The sequence below is a fragment of the Amphibalanus amphitrite genome, unplaced genomic scaffold (genome assembly GCF_019059575.1).
Source record: "Amphibalanus amphitrite isolate SeventyFive unplaced genomic scaffold, NRLGWU_Aamphi_draft 000297F_arrow, whole genome shotgun sequence".
Lineage (NCBI taxonomy): Eukaryota > Metazoa > Arthropoda > Thecostraca > Balanomorpha > Balanidae > Amphibalanus > Amphibalanus amphitrite.
Window position 1 is genome coordinate 521428 of NW_024881792.1, and position 23667 is coordinate 545094.

Genomic DNA, 23667 nt, shown 5'->3' on the forward strand with positions numbered 1-23667 from the left:
AGGGCGATCAGGAATGGGGATGACAACCACTCGGGTATCTCGAAATATGTTTTGGAGACGGGGCACAGTATTAAATGGGAGGAGGTCAAAATTCTGGCATATGAAACGAACTGGAGAAAACGAAAGATAAAAGAGGGCATATTTATAGCGAAAACGAACGAATCGACTCTTATGAACACGAGACCAGGGGTGCCAATGAATGATGTGTATCGTGTGATTTAAGTCTTAGCGGTGTGTGGATGTGTGATTTTAGGTGTTTCTTTGTAAAGAGGTTGCTGGTCGATTATGTGATGTGTGTATTTTCAAAAAATTAACGAAACTATGTGACAATTGTACTTAAAATGTGGCGCACTCATTTCTTGACCTATACTTACGATTTTGACCTCGAACCGAACGACATATTAATGTTTTGTATTACTGTATTTTAGTGTTTGTTTGACTTGGCTGAAGAAGGGAGCCGAAGTGCTCTCGAAAGCTCCCAATAAAACTACATAGCTGGTGTCAAAACAACGTTTTACACATTAATTATGTCCCAGCTGAATAACAACATATACAGATGCATGTTTTGATTATGTTTACATATTCATCATCGTTTAAATGTGAGGTGTTAAATTTCCACAAACCGTTACCTCTTTGCTGCTTACTTTTTATCGACAAAGTGATTGCGTTGTGGTCAGTGCGATATCCTGGTACGATTTCAGCGTTTATTACGGAATTTAGAAGTTCGTCACTGACGAAAAACATGTCCAGGCGTCCTGCTTTTAACGGGGTTTTCCGTAACCACGTATATTTCCGTTCTTCCTGGTGTAAATGTCGCCAGATGTCTATTGAATTATATTTGTTTGATATTTCTAGAAAAGTTTGTTTTGCACGAACGTTATTCTCTCCTACGTAATTCAGTGAATCTGCATCTGGTATCATGACGAAATTCAAATCACCGGCAATGATTGTGTGCTCTACGTCAAATGTTTCAATGATACTATCCAAGTTCTTATAAAATGTTGGGCTATCTCGATTAGGTCCATAAATATTGACGAGTAAATATGTTTCATTATATAATTTACACTCTAAAATGTGGAAGTTTCCACACTCCGATTTAAGCTCTGATATTAACGTGTATGACATGTTATTAATAATTAAAATACTTGTTCTTCGGCTTCGCGAGGACGACCACGAATGGTACGACTTTCCATGCCATAATGTATCAAAGTATGGTGCTGTCTTAGCTGTTAAATGTGTATCTTGCAAAAATACTATACTATATTGAAACGCTTACTTCTAATGTCGTGCATCACGTCCCTTCGCTTTTTTGTGTCGCCAAGCCCTCGGCAGTTCATGGACATAATTGTTATTGTGTCTATTTTGCTAAGTAGTATGAAAGGTACCGAGTACTTGTGTGTTATCCATGACAGATATATATAAAAAATATATTGTCGTTTTTTATATGTACCGAGTACTTCTAAACAGAAAGGGGGAACTCAACACTATAGTTGTCAAATACAGCTGACTGATCAAGAGGGAGGGCCCGCGCCGCTCCAGAGAGACGTGACAGGTACTGTGTGTATATGCAAGCGTGCGTAAGTGTATATGTGCGTGTGCGTGTGCGTGTGTGCGTACATGTGCGAGTGAGCGTTTGTGTCGCTCGTGTCGATCCCGATTGGCTACACAACTTGCATACACACCTATTGTCCAAAGTGAACTCGCGACCATTTGGGGGGCGAACTGACCCGGGTCGCCAGCAGGTACAAGGCGAAACTTAACTGCTAGTTCAGCAACAACATTATCTCTGACTAAACCTATCGTGGGACTGTCCTGCGCCGAGCCTGAGCCGCCGCCGCCGGACGAGCGAGAGGGCTACTCGGCCGAGGTAGGCCGGGTCCCACCGGCGCGCCCACTACACCGTCAGGCGCCGACGGCAAGCCGTCCACCACCACCAAGCCGATGGGCGGCCATGCAACCCAGGCCCGGCCGCGGGTCTGGCACGTGTCATTTGACAAACAAACAAAAAAAAATATTCGTAAAATAACTATATGGGATCTCACTAGACATGTGTACTAACATCAGGTGCTGTCGCCAATCAACGAATTTCACCTTCCTTATATCTAGAAAAAAGGGGAAAACACTTAAAGGTTCAGTTCTACTGTTCTCACGAGATGCTTATAACTAATGTACTTAACAGACAGACTGTATCATTCTCTCGACAAAGGACAAGACTTAACGACAATTTAAATAAGCAGATACTTCGAGAAAATATGACATGCAGGACTTTTAGCAAAATGCGAGAAAGACTTTGGACTCAAAGGGAACCTACTGACGTGGTTAAATTCTTATGTAACAGACAAAAAAAAAAAGAATGTGACCATAAACAATTCGACTTCCTCAACACTGACGCTTGACGCCGGAGTTCCTCAGGGATCCGTGCTAGGACCACTTCTTGCAATAATGTACTTAAACGGACTTTGCGACAAGACAAGAAACGAAATGCTTTTTCATGCAGATGACTGTTCCTTACTCTCCACTTACGCCCCAAGACACAATTTACGCGACATACAGACAGGACTGCAACACGATCTTGACGCCATTTACGATTACGGACTAAACTGGGCGATTTCATTCAATGCGACGAACCAGACAACAAACTTTTTCTCTAAAAAAACAAGCAAATGTCCCCGTTCTAACGTTTGGACCACAATCTATTCCTACCGTTAAAGACCATAAACATCTCGGCCTCACCCTATCCACACTCTTACGTTTTCATGTTCATGTTAACGAAACTATTCTGAAATTTAATCGCTCCCTAGGCCCACTATATTCGATAGCCAGACACGTGCCTAAATCAATGCTTGTTTCTATCTATACAACTTATATACGACCTTTGTTTGACTACTGGGGCATTCCACGATGGATCGTACCAGGCCCGTCACCCTCATCTCTCAGATTTTAACCCGCGCCCCACTGGGGAGAGGGGGGGGGGGCAGAATCTGCCCCTCCCGTTTCTCGCCACCTATACAAAACGACGCCCCTGGGTCCGTGGCTTCTGCACGACTTAAGTGCATGCACTAACTTGAGCACGCTTTGTTCAAAGGTGAGTGGAAGTCGACCAGTGGCACCGTCGAAGAGTCCCGGAAAGGGTCAAAAAGGCTATCGAATCTTTTCCGCGGCGCCGTAGCTCTATAATTGGTTCCCGAGTTGTGTGCCGGTGTTTCGAAAAAAAAAATCATTTAAAGAGAGATAATTAGCTTCCTTTTTTCTTAAATAAAATTTATTCGACATCCATGCTATTTTTACTGTGGTTTCTATAAAATATGAAAATTTCCTAGCACATTTTCGTATGTGAAAAATGATTTTTATTTTTGCAAAAAAGAAGCAGTACTTGCAGTACTTGAAACACCCACCGAAATGCGTCGTCCTTCTCTATAAAAAAGTTGCAGTGTATGGCGCTTTTGTTTCAAACAGCGACGCTTGGGTTTTTGTTTATGTTACCGTTTGTTTATGTTGTTAGCTTGGTTGTCAGTGTCGTGTGTAGGGCGTTGGTTGTAGGTGCATAGTACCCTACAACCAACGCACAGTGGCCCTTTTTCAGAATTAGCACGCATAAATTCAAAATATTTTTTTTCTTCTTTTGAGTAAAAAGTAGTCTAATCGTGTGCAAAACATTCCAAACTATCCGATGGTGCCATTTTTACCTCCTAAAAAATAATTAACTTTGGTAAAACTGACCGCAAAATCGAAGTTTGTCGAGAGGCGCGCGGACACCACTGGCGGACCCTAAAAAGTAGGGTGAGATGAACATCAATTTGTAAGGCTTTCGGTGAGAAAATGTTCAAAATTAGTGGCATGGCTGTGAAGCTGAGTTTACGTAGAAGCCCTAGAAACCTCAATTTTCATTGTATAAACTTCAATAGACCACTTTTGCCGAATATTGTGGACACAATAACAGGACAATTATTAACCCGCGCCGTGCTGGGGGGGGGCGTTTTTACGCCCCCCCCTCAGGTTTTTCGCGAATATCTCAAAAACGGCGGCGCGCAGCGCCGCCGTTTTTGGTACACGTGTTCCTACATCATTTCCGCACATGTTGTGAAAATTTCAGACCTAGGCCGTTCAAGGTCAGGTCACCAGGTCACGTCAAGTGACCTTACCTCAGAAAAAGTTCAAAGGCTCGCTATAGCTACACCGACTGAACGATCACTTTGAAACTTTCAGCGATTGATATGAGTAACAGTATGTATAAAATGTATATCTCGGATTTTTGATATCTGTGACCTAAGGTCAGGTCAATTTTGCGACCTCTCCATTATAAGTCAATGGGAGAAAATTGAAATGCGCCTCTTTTGGACGAATATCGTTCAAAACGCTCTCAAACATCGGTTCATAGGTAAACATGACACACTGAATAGGAAAAATGCACCTGTGACCCCTCTGTGTGCCCCTGAGGTCATCTCAGGTCATGAACGGTCGCCAGCAGTTTTTTGGCTATAACTTTTGATAGAGACGTGCTAGAGCGGTGAAAACACGTCAGATGTGTTCAGCTCGACGATACGGATCGACTGATATGCAACATGACCCTTTTCGGTCAGGTCATGACCTTGACCTGAGGTCAAATTTTCAAAATGACCTTTCAAGGTCAACAAATAGTTCATTCGACGCGTCTCAACGAGAGGAACACGATGCTGGCAAAAGTAATGTCATGGCGCTTATGAGTCAAAAGTTATTGACGAAAAAACGTTTTTCGTAAAAACGGCTATTTTTGGAGTTTTTGCCCTCTGGAGCCTAAACCGTTGACCTGAGGTCAAATCTGAGAACAATACTCAGAAAGGTCTGTAAAAGGGCTATCGAATGCGCTTTTCCGCGGCGCTGTAGCTCTATCGGTTCCCGAGATAGCCGTTGGCAGTTTCCAAAATGTTGAAAGAGTCAACATTTTACCTTTGGTGACCTCTGGTGACCTGACCTTTGACCTGACCCAAAAAATGACCGAGGTGTTTTCGTCCTTATTTTTGACGCTCTTTCGATTGCCGCTTACCGCGTGTCGCTACGTGGCCCAGGAGCCGAGTTAGACGGGGGGGCGTGAAAACGCCCCCCCCCCCCCCCAGCACTCGGCGGAAAGTTCAGGCCACCAGCACGGCGCGGGTTAACTGGAGATGGCGGCATACAATTGAAGCTTTATGTTAAGTAGCACACTCTGGAACATGTCATATTATACATCGTTCGAATCGCCGATTTCTTCTGACCATGTCCACCAAAGGGCATCGCGCCATTTTGCGCCATTTTGCTTCTACGGTGGATAATGTGAGCCAGTTCAGTCCGCGAGCGGCTGTGGCTCCTGTTCGATACGACTAAGCTCATTGACCTGGCTCGAAGCTGGTGTCACCTGGTGTGCGCCTAAATGTGGCTTGACTTTTGCCATAAGATGTGCTAATTGAAATTATACTAACGGTGGCTGGCAACAGCTGTAGCTGCGGTCACGTGACGCCCTGGGGCGTCCTGGCGGTCAGTGCAGCGCGGTCGGCTGGCGGGCTCGCCACACTTGCGTTCGGAGCGGCCTGGCCGGCGGGCGAGCCGTGCGAACGTGCGCCAAATCTTGGCCCGAGCGGCCTGTCGCTGTTGGGCCGAATCTCCTTGGGCAGTTCGTTTCTTTTCTTCTCTTTGCATTGGCAGGGAATACGTCCTTGATCACGTGGTGATGTCTTGCACCTTTTTCAGGTATTGTGGGAATTAATGCGTGCTAATTCTGAAAAAGGGCCACTGTGCAACGTGTGTAGGTACTGTGGCCATTCAAATCAGAAGGAACGCAGCTACGAAATTTATGTCATCCGGTACACATGTATTTCGACTCACTGGTATTCTAAGAAAGGTAATATATTTGTATCAATATATGAAAAGAGTTTTTTGACATACTGACTAATGAAATAACTTATACCAAATTCTTCCAAAAATAAAGAGCAAGACTTCGTTCTCATTCGTTCCTTATTTGAAATGAGAAATGCTGCAACTAAATTATGTATTGTCCGGTACCTAATAATTAAAAGCATTCGTACACGTCGAAAAAACAAATGTATAAGAAAACCTTTTATTCACGAATTGACCATAAAGGGAGCAATCAATTAAAATAAAATTTTCAAATATTATTTAGTTTTTACTCACCGATTTTACTTAAACCTGCAAGTACTTGCTCACCCATCACTACCAAGCGCGGAGCGCTTGAGCTACTTCAACTTAAAAAAACATGGTAATTTTATGATTTCGGAAAAATGCAATGAATTTACATTATATTTATACATTTTCTACTAAAAAACGGTCCCAACTCCAATAAAGTGGGAAAAGGTCATAATCTCCCTTAAATGGCATCTGGTGACCTATGACCTTTTACTTGAACTAAAAAATGAATGACATATTTTCGTCCTTATTTTGGACGTTCTTTCGAATGCCGTTTACGGCTTGTCACTACTTGACCTAGGATCAGACTTAAAAGAGCGAGTTGTTGACCCCCCCGCCTCCCCCCCCCCAGCAAGCTGTGGAAATCAAGGACCCTTAGCGGGGCGCGGGTTAGACATCTTGAGTTGACAACCAAATAAGCCCGTTTTCCTTCGGACGACAACCACCGAAGCACTTTTTCCAGCCCTGGCGTTCCCATCGAAAAAAAACTGTAAACGGCTGCTGCGTCAAAGCCTGTTATTATTTCTGCATGCTATTAAACCCGCGCATGACTGGAGGGGGGTTCTACAGACCCCCCTCCCGTTTTTCAGCAATATCTTCTAAAACGTTTGACGGATCAACATAAAACTTGTGGTACAGCCCACCGCTAAAGTAATGTGTGGTTTTACCAATCTCAACGGATGGCTTTGACCGACGATTTTTAAATGCGGACTGATTGAAAAGAAGACGTCAATAGATAAAGTTGTAGCTGCAAGGGTGAAGATACATGTAAGCTACATTTAAAGTCTCGTTGCAGTCTGGCTAATCGTTCTTAGGCTTCAGAAGCAGAACATACCCATGACTGAAACCACACATTACTTCTGCTGTGGACTGTACCTTCAGCGGTAATAATCTGACACCTTGTGTTAAAATCTTAACTTTCTAGCTGCCACACTTTGGCCGAAAATGACGTCAGAGTGACGTCATGTCGGCCGATTTTGATGCAAAATGTTGAATTACGGCAAACGCTCTCAAGAGCTTAGTTTTAAAGCTAGATCCAATTTCTTTGCATCAGTAGACTACAAATACACGTAGCTATCAAACTGCTATCTCATATTTTCGAAATTTTGAAAATGTGGAAAAATATGTTTTTACAATAACATAAATATACTTTTTTATTTTTTTTATTTTTCGCAAGAAACGGAATATGTGTGATAGAACACACACTGATTAACTATTTTACCCACTTTTAGCCCAATATCTTCAAAAATAGCCAAGTTATTTGCATTATTGTCAAAATTTTACAATTATATATTTTTCAAAACCATTTTTTAGTACGTTTTTGACATCGTACAGCAATATAAATGGCACCTTCGTGTTCCTGAGCTTAAACTGCATCTGATATGCACCTTTTTTGTTGAAAAAAAATCAAATTTGATCATTTCTGACCTGAAAGTGGCCTGAGGCTGACCTCCGGTAAATTCAGCTCAATATGACCTCAAATGACACAAACGACATTACATATTGTCGAAATCTACGAGTAAAATGGACCATAAAACATGCATCACGTGACCGGTACATGATATACAATTTTTGTGACCTAGGATGACCTAGCCTTGACCTGAAAAATTCGAAGTAAAAGTTCGGTACCCTCAGGACATCTAAGCCATATATCAAGGAGTGCGTAAGCCAAAATGAGCCTGATCGGATGTGTCAGCCGGCGGCCAGAAACTAAATTGCAAACAAGCAAAAATGCCGATAATTTTTACTTTGACCCGACCTGTGACGTCATCGGTGACCTCGAGGTCAAAGAAAATAGGTTTCGTTCGACAGGTTTATTCAGGGCTATCAGACCCCGTTTGAATTTTGACGATCGGCCAAGTAGTTTCGGAGATAGGAGGGGGACTCTGGAGTCTGGAGAGCCCCCCTCAGTCACTCCCGTTATGGAAAATACCCCAGTCATGCGCGGGTTAAAAAGTACTACCTTACAAGGCCTTGGAACGCCCAAAGGTTCGCTTCAGCCAAGATGATAAGATCTCAGATATGCAATTTAATTTCATTACATGGACTTCCTGAAGAACGTCCGGAGTCGGGGCTGGAGTCGAAGTCGGAGTCAATTTTTGAAGCCGAAGTTCAACTCGGTGTCAAAGTTACCTAAAATCCATCGACTCGGCAGCCCTGGACTCCACAGCCCTGCCCTGCGTCCACTCACCCGCAGTACGAATGTGTTTTCGCGGTCGGGCATCTCTAGCGCCGTTGTTTCGCGAGCTTCTGTGATCAGGAAACAGAACACGCCGCTCTTCGGTCTCACAGCCTGAGGACAACAATCGTAAGCGTGACACAAGGTTTACGTTCAAAAACTTATTCGTCAAGTAACATACAGGGTGTTTCTTATAATACTGACACATTTTTTCGACATTTGGAGATACTTTCGACTCCCACTGGACACGATTTGCTACCCGAGTAATGACGTTCAGCCGGGCGTCCAGTTTTCCCTTCACCATAAGCTTTACACGTAAAGTGGCCAAAGTTTGAGCCAGGACATCCTAATTCGTATTTGATGTAAGATAAAAACACCAAAACCACCCAACGTTTCGTGTTATTCACTTTTTCAAGGGTGATATGACACATTTTACCTACAGAGTCAAGTAGGTACGTTTTTTTCGGTTTCGTTCGAATATAGCGCGGGCACTTTTTCACAAATTTCCTCTGCCTTGCATGACATATTGACATATACATACACACATACTACAAATTAACGTCTTTCCTAGCCAACAGAGCAGACACCGAAGCTAGTCTGAAGAATCCACTCGAAGTGTTCAAAACATCACCTTTCGCAATAAACGCCGCTTCTATAATTCTCCGTTGGGTTTTAGAAAAGTTTTGATCCACATGTGTAGCCCGCGTCCAATCAGGTAAATGCCCTTCTTTCTCAGCGTGAATAACAAATGCATTAGAAAGTCTGTGATTACGTAAATCCCCCCTGTGTTCACGGACCCGTGTTTTGAGACCCCTACCAGTTTCCCCGTAGTACACCCGCGGGCACCCACCACATGGAATTTTGTAAACTACGCTGTCACTGTTGCGAGGCTGTTTCCTTTTTTTACGCATTATCCCACCTATCTTCTGCCCCCCTACAGAGACTATGCGCAGCGCAGGACCTATCAGTTTCTGAACCGTTTCATTCAAGGGAGAATGCGGAGCTACTACCATTGGTTTGGTTTCTGCCACAGGCTGACCAGCTACAGCTGAGGGCTGGTTATCTGAGGTGACAGATCGGGACCATATCTTCTTTGCTTTGTCTCTCAGAGATAAAAGCATGATTAAAGGGAATTGAAGTTTCATGAACGTTTGAACCACATAATCGATCTCGTCACGTAAAAAGTCTTCGGAACATATTCTGAAGGCGCGCAAAAAGAAACCAATAACGACCCCGGATTTAACTCTCTGACTGTGCCCTGAAAAGTAGTGTATAAGGTCATCCTTGTTTGTTGGCTTTCGGTAAACAGTGAACTTAAGTGAGTCTCCCGTTCTGATCAATAGCGTATCTAAGAAGGGAAGCCTGTCGTTCTCTTCCTCCTCCACTGTGAATTGTATAGCGGGATCTACTGCGTTTAGTTCATGGAGGAGGTTTGTGATATTAGTTTCTGATGGGATACATGCCAGTACATCATCGACGTATCTAACCCACAAGTTATGCTCCCCCACTATACGTTTGAACTGGTCTTCCTCCATTTTCTCCATATATAAGCACGCTAAAACGGCACTTAGAGGGGAACCCATTGCTAATCCGCTAACTTGTATGAACTCCTTGTCATCGAAGGTAAAGGGGTTGAAGTTGACACAGAGTCGAATTAATGCCATGAAGTCTGCCTTTGAGACCGGAAGATCCTCATCATTCGCGTTAGATAGCGCCCTGCCTACGGCATCTAAAGCCCCGTCTACTGGAACGTTCGTGAATAGGGCTTTGACATCAAAGCTCACCATCTTCTTGCCGGTTACGCGGAGATCTCTGATGCGCCTCAAGAGATCACCTGAGTTCTTGAGATGAGCTGAGCTTATAGTGCCAAGAAGGTCAGATAACGGCTTAGCCAAGACCTTAGCGAGCCGATGAGGGGCGCTGCCGATACCGGATGTTATCGGCCGTATTGGAGTGCCCGATTTATGTGTCTTCGGCATGCCTCTCATCGTTGGTGTCCTAGGGCTTTCTTCCAAAAGATGGAGAAGTTTCTTTCCCTTTTCTGAACGGCGCAGTATTTTTCGTGCTTCCTTGTTAAAGATGTCAGATGATTTCTTCCCAGATCCCAATTTGACTGGTTTGTAAGTGGCAGTTTCGGAAAGGAGAGTCATCATCTTCTCATTATATGCAGTCATGTCCATTATGACGACGCCCCCACCTTTGTCTGCAGAAGTGATAATGATATCTTCATTCTTCGCCAGGTTTTGCAGCGCTCGAATGTATCTTCGAGGTAGCGAGTGATGGTTAGAGTGGGCAAGAGCAAAGAGACATGTCAATATACCTTGCTTGAAGCCTTTATCAATGTCACTATCGCTGAACTTGTTGTTCTTTGCCAACAAGTCCATGTACTTTGAGTTGCTCTTCCCTGTGTCGAATTTGAGACCTAAGGAAAGAGCCTCCTTTTCTACGTCACTGAGAACATATTTGGACATGTTGTTGATCAGGTCAGCGTTGCCTGCCTCTCTCCACTTACTGTTTGAGCATATCCGAGCTAACTTGTTTTGCAGGACTTCTCTGTGTTTGATTGAACTTCGTATCAGACGTTCGTTTAGGTGTCGAGAGAGCTGTTCTCCGAAACTGCTTTTCAAAGATGCTGCCCTTTGCTTCAGTTTCTCAATCCCGTCTTGCAGATAAGCTCTAGCTGCTTCAGTGAATGGGCGTTCGTCGGAATAGAGAGCATTCGGGGCAGATCGAGGTAGTACTTGTTCTTCTATGCAGTCTTCTAGAAAACTAAGTTGGTTCCTGGTTCGAAAGTACTTATCTCGTAGGTAAAATTCGTGTCGTATCGCAAATGTTTCATCTCTTACATCATTTGACATGTTGATTGTTTGAATTGGACAAATTAATTCGTATTTGATGTAAGATAAAAACACCAAAACCACCCAACGTTTCGTGTTATTCACTTTTTCAAGGGTGATATGACACATTTTACCTACAGAGTCAAGTACGTTTTTTCGGTTTCGTTCGAATATAGCGCGGGCACTTTTTCACAAATTTCCTCTGCCTTGCATGACATATTGACATATACATACACACATACTACAAATTAACGTCTTTCCTAGCCAACAGAGCAGACACCGAAGCTAGTCTGAAGAATCCACTCGAAGTGTTCAAAACATCACCTTTCGCAATAAACGCCGCTTCTATAATTCTCCGTTGGGTTTTAGAAAAGTTTTGATCCACATGTGTAGCCCGCGTCCAATCAGGTAAATGCCCTTCTTTCTCAGCGTGAATAACAAATGCATTAGAAAGTCTGTGATTACGTAAATCCCCCCTGTGTTCACGGACCCGTGTTTTGAGACCCCTACCAGTTTCCCCGTACCTGATGACCTGATCAACAACATGTCCAAATATGTTCTCAGTGACGTAGAAAAGGAGGCTCTTTCCTTAGGTCTCAAATTCGACACAGGGAAGAGCAACTCAAAGTACATGGACTTGTTGGCAAAGAACAACAAGTTCAGCGATAGTGACATTGATAAAGGCTTCAAGCAAGGTATATTGACATGTCTCTTTGCTCTTGCCCACTCTAACCATCACTCGCTACCTCGAAGATACATTCGAGCGCTGCAAAACCTGGCGAAGAATGAAGATATCATTATCACTTCTGCAGACAAAGGTGGGGGCGTCGTCATAATGGACATGACTGCATATAATGAGAAGATGATGACTCTCCTTTCCGAAACTGCCACTTACAAACCAGTCAAATTGGGATCTGGGAAGAAATCATCTGACATCTTTAACAAGGAAGCACGAAAAATACTGCGCCGTTCAGAAAAGGGAAAGAAACTTCTCCATCTTTTGGAAGAAAGCCCTAGGACACCAACGATGAGAGGCATGCCGAAGACACATAAATCGGGCACTCCAATGCGGCCGATAACATCCGGTATCGGCAGCGCCCCTCATCGGCTCGCTAAGGTCTTGGCTAAGCCGTTATCTGACCTTCTTGGCACTATAAGCTCAGCTCATCTCAAGAACTCAGGTGATCTCTTGAGGCGCATCAGAGATCTCCGCGTAACCGGCAAGAAGATGGTGAGCTTTGATGTCAAAGCCCTATTCACGAACGTTCCAGTAGACGGGGCTTTAGATGCCGTAGGCAGGGCGCTATCTAACGTGAATGATGAGGATCTTCCGGTCTCAAAGGCAGACTTCATGGCATTAATTCGACTCTGTGTCAACTTCAACCCCTTTACCTTCGATGACAAGGAGTTCATACAAGTTAGCGGATTAGCAATGGGTTCCCCTCTAAGTGCCGTTTTAGCGTGCTTATATATGGAGAAAATGGAGGAAGACCCGTTCAAACGTATAGTGGGGGAGCATAACTTGTGGGTTAGATACGTCGATGATGTACTGGCATGTATCCCATCAGAAACTAATATCACAAACCTCCTCCATGAACTAAACGCAGTAGATCCCGCTATACAATTCACAGTGGAGGAGGAAGAGAACGACAGGCTTCCCTTCTTAGATACGCTATTGATCAGAACGGGAGACTCACTTAAGTTCACTGTTTACCGAAAGCCAACAAACAAGGATGACCTTATACACTACTTTTCAGGGCACAGTCAGAGAGTTAAATCCGGGGTCGTTATTGGTTTCTTTTTGCGCGCCTTCAGAATATGTTCCGAAGACTTTTTACGTGACGAGATCGATTATGTGGTTCAAACGTTCATGAAACTTCAATTCCCTTTAATCATGCTTTTATCTCTGAGAGACAAAGCAAAGAAGATATGGTCCCGATCTGTCACCTCAGATAACCAGCCCTCAGCTGTAGCTGGTCAGCCTGTGGCAGAAACCAAACCAATGGTAGTAGCTCCGCATTCTCCCTTGAATGAAACGGTTCAGAAACTGATAGGTCCTGCGCTGCGCATAGTCTCTGTAGGGGGGCAGAAGATAGGTGGGATAATGCGTAAAAAAAGGAAACAGCCTCGCAACAGTGACAGCGTAGTTTACAAAATTCCATGTAGTGGGTGCCCGCGGGTGTACTACGGGGAAACTGGTAGGGGTCTCAAAACACGGGTCCGTGAACACAGGGGGGATTTACGTAATCACAGACTTTCTAATGCATTTGTTATTCACGCTGAGAAAGAAGGGCATTTACCTGATTGGACGCGGGCTACACATGTGGATCAAAACTTTTCTAAAACCCAACGGAGAATTATAGAAGCGGCGTTTATTGCGAAAGGTGATGTTTTGAACACTTCGAGTGGATTCTTCAGACTAGCTTCGGTGTCTGCTCTGTTGGCTAGGAAAGACGTTAATTTGTAGTATGTGTGTATGTATATGTCAATATGTCATGCAAGGCAGAGGAAATTTGTGAAAAAGTGCCCGCGCTATATTCGAACGAAACCGAAAAAACGTACTTGACTCTGTAGGTAAAATGTGTCATATCACCCTTGAAAAAGTGAATAACACGAAACGTTGGGTGGTTTTGGTGTTTTTATCTTACATCAAATACGAATTAATTTGTCCAATTCAAACAATCAACAGGACATCCTAGTTTGAAAACGTAAAAAATGATTTTATTTTGGCATTAGCAGGCTCAATGTTTTATGGTATGTCTCAAAACGCCCATCATTTGGCCCCAAAGAAGGCACAAAAAGCTCAAAATTGAAGTTGAAAAAGATGCTGCCTGAGCACATAATCTGGAGACTGGAAGCATCACGTGACTTATCTCGAACAATAAATAATTTGATATAAATAATTTATAATAATTTTGAAGACGCAATTACCTAAATGCTGATTCAAACCTTATTTTAAATAATTATATATGTTACAGGCAAAGTGAAAACTCGGGCATTTTGCAAAATGCCTAGGCAATTTGCAAAATGCCTGACTGGCTAGACATTTTGAAAAATGCCCAGGCAATTTGCAAAATGCCTGACCGGCCAGGCATTTTGCAAAATGCCTAGGCAGTTTGCAAACTGCCTGGCCCACCAGGCATTTTGCAAACTGCCTGAAATTATTTTCTCAGGCAGTTTGCAAAATGCCTGACATCGAACTCACACCAGCGACGATGCGTAAGCATCATTGTAAGTGCCGCCAACAGGGGTTAATCACAAGCGATACGCACCAAGTGGGAGGACACACAGTGAGACATTCTCCGGGTAGCGCTGCCGAGTTCAAGGTTATTGAGCCCCAGGCAGCGCGAGCGGCCCGGCCGGCGCGGTTTTATCGGTAAACACGCGTTAAACACGGTTATGTTTCTAAGAGCCTTGATGACTCTGGAAATACTTTGTGTGGATATTGATCAGAAAAGAATGTTCTTTCGATGTACGGTAGCTTGGTTGGCGAGCCACACGTCTACTACATTATCAATGCATTGTGACTGTGTGTAAAGATGAACATGCCCGTTGCAATGTTGCATGTACCTAAAACTTGTAATCTCTAAGCGTCTTTTTATTACAAAGGTGTGCACGTGGGTCATGCATAACCAAAAACTTGCTTTTCTGGAAAAGCGGAAAAGCCACATGTCCTTGTTGTTTATGGAATATATCTCATCTCATTCCAATGCATTGCCATTGTTTTTTAACCCGCGCCCCGCTGGGCTATTCAGCCATACGCGCCCTGCTGGGGGGGGGGGGGCAGATTCTGCCCCCCCTGTCTAACTTCCGAACCGATGGTCGTAGAAAGACGGGGAAAACGGCAATCGAAAGCTCTCAACAAGGCGGATCTTAAGAGCCCAAATTTTTTTGCTTAAGTAGGTCAGAGGTCAGGTCAAGGTCAGGTCAAGGGTTCAAAATGCAAGTTTCTACAGTATCGGCCTTGCACCGTATTTGCCGAAGAATGGACTGAGACTGATTGCCCAAAACGTGTTCTTAGACTACCAAGACAATATTCGTTGCATACGATGTCATTCAAAGGTCAAGGTCAAGGTCAGGTCAGGTCAGGTCAGGTCACCAAAAACAAAATATAGTAAAGGGCATGTGCGACACATGTTTTATGGGTCATTTTACTCATAGAATTCAATAGGCACACTCAATAAGTGATATGGACCACCTCTGGATGAATTTCAGGTCGAGGTCAGGTCAAGGTCAGGTCAAGTGAGGTCAAATTTTGAAGTTGGTTTTTAAGGCCTTAAAAGGTGTCTATCTGATGCAATTTTTCACGGCGAATCGAATGGTGCTATTTTTGTTTCCGTACAAGGTCTAGAACTTCCAAAAATGTCATTTTTCAAAAATTTTGTGTGTCGTGACGTCATAAAATTTTGAATAACTCCCACGTTTTTGAACCGATTCTTCTAAAAATTGGTATGTAGGTGCACATAGACCACTTCTTTAACATATATTCCGGTTTTTTCGATTAACTCAAAATTTTGGATTTTATAAATATTTTCCCAAAAAAGTCAGTTTTTTGGAAAAATTTTGGCCAAAATCCAAAATTTTCAAAAAACCGAGATAGCCATTTGATAGACAAAGTAGAATCACGTATAACCTTTTTTGTTACGTCTTGATTTCTTTAAAAATGAAGATGTTAGCGGCGTTTGAAATTTTGCCGTTTTTGAGGCGAAAATGGCGAACATGACGTCACTAAAACGTCAATTTCTCAAAAAAATTCCGACGGATTTCGCTCAAATTTTCAGGGAACGTGTCAAATTGATGTATCATAAGGTACTGAAAGTTTGACGTTGCTAGCGTAACGCGTTTAGAAGTTATTGGCGAAAAACGGGAGGGGGGGCAGATTCTGCCCCCCCCCCCAGCGGGGCGCGGGTTAAATGCTGTTTTTCCTGAAATGTACCAAAAATGGCTGATTTCTCAAGATATAGACTATTTCTTTCCACGTGACACGTGATTAACAAAAATGTTTATTGGATACGCTTGTATCTGTTCTATCGATCGCTGGCAACCCCGTGTCGCTGCGGCCCTCTCTTGCCGTGATGTAAATAAGCACGGGAAGCATTATGAGTTCAGTGACGGGAAGCGAAGAATGTCGGGTCAATATTCGGCCGGTCGCCGCGTTTTTCCGCGCCCATGTTTCTCTGTGCCATGCTCCGCGCCCCATCGCAGCATTCCTACACACGAACGGCTACAACTCCGTATACGAAAATTATAGGGAGACGTTGGCTCAATCTACACCATTCAGTAGTGGTTCCATCTCGACGGAAGTGGCGCAAGACGTGGGTATATTCGTAAATATTGAATGTGTTTGGGGCTCAGGCACATGGGAGCGACATGGTCAACGCCTGTGGTAAACAAAAACGGTAAAATAAATCAATCACATTTCAGGCATTTTGCAAAATGCCTGACCTGCCAGGCATTTTGTAAACTGCCTAGGCAGTTTGCAAAATGCCTGGTGGGTCAGGCAGTTTGCAAACTGCCTAGACATTTCGCAAAATGCCTGGCGGTCAGGCATTTTGCAAATTGCCTGGGCATTTTGCAAAATGCCTAGCCGGTCAGGCATTTTGCAAATTGCCTAGGCATTTTGCAAAATGCCCGAGTTTTCACTTTGCCTGTAACATATATACAAATATTGAGGTTCAAAGTTTAAACACCGAATTAATAGTCACATAATTGTTGTGAAGTGTTACAAATGCGTCCGATTTGTGACTTGGGCTTTACTCAACAACATCCGACCTTCCTGTTTCGTATAGGTAGGGGAGAGCGGGGCCAGTTGAAACACAGGGTCAGATGAAACATGGCTCTAATTTCAACAGTATGCAACGGATGGCGTTGCCGACACCACTGTGTATGCGCGTTTGACCACTTCCTTTGTCAACGGCGTTTGGGCGGCGAACGGACGGTAATTTTGATTTGGCACTTGGTTTTGTGTTTTTGAGGGGCGTTTGGGAGAAATCGTTTTTTTTTTGTGTGTGAATATTTTGTGATATCTCATATACTTAAGTGTGCTGAAAGAAAAAACTCCTGGCTCCGGAATGTCACCTTATTTGGCCTCTCATTCAGCATGATGCCGTCCCTCCAGCTCGTTTGACATGTGCTTTACGGCGCGTGCGAGATGGCAGGAGCGGATGGGGTCAATTGAAACGCTTCTCTGAGGGTTGTTGAAAAAGGCCGTTTCAACCGACCCCAGTGACCTTTGCAATGGTTATGTTCAGGGGCTGTAAACATTGAAGGAATTAGTCCACCTTTAAAACGAGGGTTTAAACTGAAATACCAGTTTGATAGAACTCAATTTTTGACCCCTTTCTCTCCAGCCTTTTGCTTGAAAACACACTATAGCCTGAGGTATTCATCATGTTCCTCATCCGCCCATTTTACCATTGTCTTTGTACTTTATGTCACCTATTATGAGGTTAACACTTTTAGCTTTCCAACGACCTATTGAATGTAGCAATTGGAAAAGAAAACCGGACAAAATATCTCCTTAAGAAAGTGGCCCTAAAGATGAAAACATCCCACTGAAAACATCTCATATACTTATGTGTGCTGAAGGAAAAACTCCTGGCTCCGGAATGTCACCTTATTTGGCTTCTCATTCAGCATGATGCCGTCCCTCCAGCTCGTTTGACATGTGCTTTACGGCGCGTGCGAGATGGCAGGAGCGGATGGGGTCAATTGAAACGCTTCTCTGAGGGTCAGTTGAAAAAGGGCCACAGGCCGTTTCAACCGACCCCAGTGACCTTTTTTTATTTTTGACCCCTTTCTCTCCAGCCTTTTGCTTGAAAACACACTATAGCCTGAGGTATTCATCATGTTCCTCATCCGCCCATTTTACCATTGTCTTTGTACTTTATGTCACCTATTATGCCCCCCCCCCCCCCCAAGGGGCTCTGGGCACCCACAACCAAAGTTGGTACTGGCATCACTGTTACGGTTTTTTGAACGCATTGTTTCCTCTAATTCATAGGCGTGGGAAGCGGGGGGGGGAGGCAGTGGGGACAGTTTGCCCCCCCCCCCAGCTCTGGGACCATGGGGGCGGTGCCCCCAGAGCTTTAAGACGGAATATCGCACTCTTTTGCAAATATTTTCTTTTTTGATGAAAAAGCCAAGGCATGAAAAATAAGTGGCCTAAAACCGGCGAGAAAACTAGGTTTGGGGGTACCCTAGGTTGAGTTCTATTATGATGTGCCCCCCCCCCCCCATTCTGAAAGTAGTTCCCGCGCCCCTGCTCTAATTACCGTACATCAGAATGCGTTGTAAGAAGTGGACACAATTTTTCGCTTTATATATGCCAGACAGCAGCTTTTGGTAGCCATCGACGCATTCGTGCCGCGTCAATGGGTTTTCGGTTCCAAGCGTCCTGAAGTTTTGCTTTGAGTGGCGAGAGTCTTTTGGCCCAAAGTATCATGGTTTAACGCGCGCACCAACGGTTATCCGCATTCCGCGCCAACGTCACAACGACAAGGGGCGGATACCTGCTCCCCGTGATATCTCGAGAACGAAGCAAGATAGGAACAAGTGGTAAATGGCATGGGATACAGACGGACAAAGTCTACAATTTTTACAGAGGTCATTTTCAGGTCAGGTAAAAATGAAGTCACAGGGGTAAACAAGTCAAAATAGCGGCACTTAACCTTCCAGGTGGTGGGGGAAAGGCATTTTTTGCCCCCCCCCCCTTTAGTTTTTTTTTTCGATATATCTCCAGAACCGCTGCGCCGATCGTCACCAAACTTTCAGTACCCTCCCGTGAATAGCTATTGCACAGCACATTGTGAAAAAAAAATCCAAAGGCTATGATAGGTTGGCCGCTAATGACGTCAGAGTGACGACATTTCTGCCATTTTCGACAAAAAAAAAGTTTCGCGGGAAGAGCTGTCAAGCCTACAGCTTTAGAGATACATAAAAATGTTTCAGACATAATAGTTGTAGAATTTAAAGACCTGCAAAACTGCTATCTTGGATTTTTAAAATTTCTTGATTTTGACCCCCAAAAATAAAAAATAGATTTTTGAATATAGTAGCCGAAAAATCCAAAAGTTTTTTGAATTTCAGAAAAAAAAAAAACGGAATATATGTGATAGTCCCTACCGCCTTCTATCTACATACCAAATTTGAGATCGATACCTCTTTTTTTTTGGCCAAGTTATACCGAAAAAAAAACTGTTCAAAATTGATGACGTCAAATTTTCAAACTCAATTTTTAGCCATTCTTAGACCTCGTAGCGCAAAAAAAGACCACCATTAGACTCCCCGTGACGAGCTGCATCGAATCAATACCCATTTTATGCAAAAATAAAAACTTTGAAATTTGACCTTTTTTGACCTGACCTTGACCTGACCTCCACCAGAAAGTGACCTAAACCGTATCTGATGGTCTTATAACCAACACCATTGAGTTGGAAATAAAAAATTGGCCATAAAATATACATCGCAAAACCTTAGTAAAGTTGGGTTCATGTGGTGACCCTTGGTGACCTGACCTGTGACCTGACCTGGTATGACCAGTGTCCTCTAATAGCAACATATGTACTAGACAACTGACGCCCTATCGCTGATTTTCGACAAAATGCGTTTTACTCGGTGTTATAGCGCTTTCCCTAGAAGACCCGTGAACGGTGAAACATTTTATTTTTGACCTGACCTGTGACGTCATCGGTGACCCTGAGGTCAATGAAATTTGGTTTCCCTCGACAAATTTGACAGTGCTATCGACCGCCGTGTTTGAATTTTCCGGATCCGTTCAAGAGATACGGGGGGGGGCAAAAAATGCCCCCCACCCACCGCGCGGAAGGTGGCCGGGAGGCTCACCGCCTGCCGGGTTAACCCTCGCCCGTATTGGTGTTTTTTTCCAGCCGCGAACGCATAAGTCCGTTGGACCCCCCTTGCCGTTTCGCCCCTGATCGAGCTAGAGCTTCGCGGAAAAAAACGAGCGTGTTGCCCGTGACGAGAGAAAGTCGATGATACCCAATTTTAATGTCCTAGGTCATCGGTTGACCTTCCAGGTCAGGTCAATGACCCAAAAGTCGGGAAAATCGGGACCTGTTAGAAAGTCGTAAAGCGTGGCTACTATGGGGTTTTTCGGGGTGCTGATCACGAATATCATGTTAGTTTTGATCACAGATGATGTCTTCATGCATTTAGGCCAGGTCGGGTCAGGTCAGGTCAGGTCAACCAGTAAGGGTATTCGTAGTAGGTGGCAACCGCCTCTGACAGCTTCGTAACATGTTACGAAGGTGCCAAAACTACTTTGTAAATGTTCATATGGTTGCTAAATTCGAATTCACCTCCAAAAACTGGCCTAGAAACATGTAAAACTCGAAAAAGTGAGCCGAGGTCATCAAAGGTCAATGACCTGACCTGACCTTCCGGTGACCTTGACACCCACCCTAATGCATGGGAGCAACATCATATCCCATGTTTGAACGCTTAGAACCACGAAAAGACTGCAAATGCGCGGCTAATGCGAGCCGACAGACGCCGAATCGCGATTCCGGCCAAACATGGCCTCGAAAAGTAGGTCACATGTCAAAGGTCATTAGGGTCAGGGTCATGAAAATTTCAGGGTAGGTGTACAATTGATTAACCCGCGCCCCACTGGGGTCTGCGTATAACACGCCCTACTGGGGGGGGGGGGGGAAGGCTATTCATAGCCCCCTCCTAACTCCGAAACTACTGGGCCGATCGTCAAAATTCAAACGGCGTCTGATAGTCCCGGAAAAACTGTCGAGCGAAACCTAATTTCATTGACCTCGAGGTCACCGATGACGTCACAGGTCAGGTCAAAGTAAAATTTATTAGCATTTTGGCTTCTTCACGTTTTGGGCTCTGGCCGCCGTCTTACAAGTCAGATCAGGCTCATTTTTGGTTCACACACTCGTGAACAGATGCTCTAGATACTCTGAGGGTACCAAACTTGTACTTTGATTTTCAGGTCAAGGTCAGGTCATCACAGGTCACGAAAATATTATATCATCCGTCGGCCACGTGACACATGTTTTATGGTCCATTTAGGCCAAAAATTTCGAATTTGATGTCGTCTGTGTCATTTGAGGTCATTTTAAGTCAAATTTAGATTAGGTCAGGTCACTTTCAGGTAAAAAAAGGTCAAATTTTGAAGTTTAAATTTTTCAACAAAAAGGTGTCTATTGGATGCAGTTTGAGCTCAGGAACACGATGGTGCTATTTATATTAGCCTACGATGTCAAATTCGTGCTGAAAAATTGATTTGAAAAATTAATAATTGTTAATTTTTTTGCAATAATGCGTATAACTTTGCCATTTTTGAAGATATTTAGCTAAAACTTGCTAGAGTTAGTCATAATAATGCGTTCTATCACATATATTCCGTTTTTTTTCGAAAAGTCAAAAGAATTTTGAAAAAATGTAAAAATATAAATTTTGAATTTTATTATATAATTTTTTTTCGAAAATCCGAGATAGCAGTTTGATAGCGCAGTCTATTCCGAGTCCTCTCATGCAAAGAAATTGGATCTAGCTTAAAAACTGAGCTCTGGGAGCGATTGCCGTGGTTCAATGTTTTGCGTCGAAATCGGCCGAACATGACGTCACTCTGACGTCATTTCCGGCCGACCTATGGTAGGTACGAAGTTCAAATTTTGACACAAGGTGTCAAATTGATGCAGCCGAAGGAACTGAAAGTTTGGCGTCGATACGTCAAGCGGTTTGGAGGTTATTGCAGAAAAACGGGAGGGGGGCTATAAATAGCCCCCCCCCCCAAGGGGCGCGGGTTAATGCGAGGGTACTGAAAGTTTTGTTGCAATCGGCCGCTGTTTACGCTAGTTATTCGCGAAAAACCGAGGGGGGTCCGTTCGACCCCCCCCCCCCCCCCTATAGGGCAAGGGTTAAGGTACACAGCTTTTTTCACGAATAACGATTGGAGTACCAATGTCTGTCATACCCACACCGAGTGGCTGATTGCTTTGAAAATTTCACCGATTGATAAGGCCAGCAGTTTGTACAAAATGTATATCTCGAAACTTCGATACCGGGGACCGAAGGTCAGGTCAATTTTGCCACCTCCCCATTACCTATAGGTCCATGGGATAATTCTTCGGAATGCTTGAGACGAGGCATTAGTATCACTGATAATAGTTGTCGGACTTTCGTTCCCGTCTTGAGTTGAGATATTAGTTTCACAACATTTCGGCCAGTTACTTCTCCGGCCGTCGTCAGTTGTTCTTTGGTCCATAGAAAGACCTTGGGTGTTGGTGGCGTTGCGCCGTACGCGTCATACCTTATCGAAAGCTCCTGTGGTCAGCGGGAAATGATCTCGGGTTGCCCCGGTGATAGGCGACAGTTGTAACTAATACTCCACCGCTCGAGGCAGACATAGCGGCCAGACAAACGAACATCTCAACTCAAGACGGGGACGAAAGTCCGACATCTATCATCAGTGTCAATGGAAGGAAATTAAAATGCGTTTTTTTCTGGACGGACACCATTCTGAACACTTCCAAACACCTATTACAATTCAACATGACACTGAACTGGAAAATGACACCTGACGTGAAAATAACGTGACCCTTCCTTATATCCCTGAGGTCATCTCAGGTCACAAAAGGGAGCCTAACAGTTTTTCGTTAATAACTTCTGGTAGGCGCATGCTAGAGCGATGATCGACTGAACGGATCGACTGACATGCAACATAACCTTTTCCGGTCAGGTCTTGACCTTGACCCGGAGTCGAATTTCAAAATGAACTTTCAAGGTCAAACTTTAGTTTATTCGACGCGTCTTGATAAGAAAAAACATGATGGCTGGCAAAATAAATGTCATGACTTGGCAAACTCGAGTAAAAAGCTATGGCAGAAAAAAAAAACTTTTTCATTAGTGGCTATTATTGGAGTTTTTGGCCTCTGGAGAGTTTATGCTAAGCCGTTGACCTGAAGTCAAATCTGAGGACTACTTTAGCGAATGAGCATTGAAAGAGCTATGGAATGCGCTTTTCCGCGGCGCTGCAGCTCTATTAGTACCTTTTTTAACCTCAAACCCAGCGACTAGCAGAACCTTACGTTAACACCAGATAAAATAAACTGATAAGGGTCATTCCACGTCAAATCGATCAGAATTTGGTACTTTCGACCCCTATTATGCGCCCTAAATTATGCACCAGGTTTTCGAAACTTGTTCAAACAATCCAAACTTGACCTTTTATGACCTCTGGTCACCTGAGCTTTGACCTGACCTTATAAAGACAAAGCATTCTCTTCATTTTATCTGTCTTTCCAATGCCGCTTACCGCATGTCGCTACGTGGCCCAGGAGCCGAGTTAGACGGGGGTGTTCAGACACACACCCCCGGCCCGGCACGGAAGGCGCTGAGCACCGGACCAGTGCGGGTAAAACTGCTCCGTCTCCGTCTTTACTGGGTGGGAAAAAATCGCTACTGGGTGGGAGATTGCCTACCCAGTTAACATGTTATCCGAGGCCCTGATACTAA

At 44.0% G+C, this 23667-nt stretch overlaps 1 protein-coding gene across 2 annotated transcripts in view; it reads right to left on the reverse strand.

Moving 5' to 3' along the window:
• The window catches only part of LOC122387761 (SH2B adapter protein 2-like), a 167308-nt gene that overhangs the window by 76909 nt on the left and 66732 nt on the right, over window positions 1-23667 (reverse strand). For both annotated transcript variants that reach the window (XM_043378210.1, XM_043378211.1), the window contains exon 3: window positions 8348-8449. In XM_043378210.1, the coding sequence (XP_043234145.1) occupies window positions 8348-8449 (102 nt within the window). The remainder of the gene's footprint in view (window positions 1-8347; window positions 8450-23667) is intronic.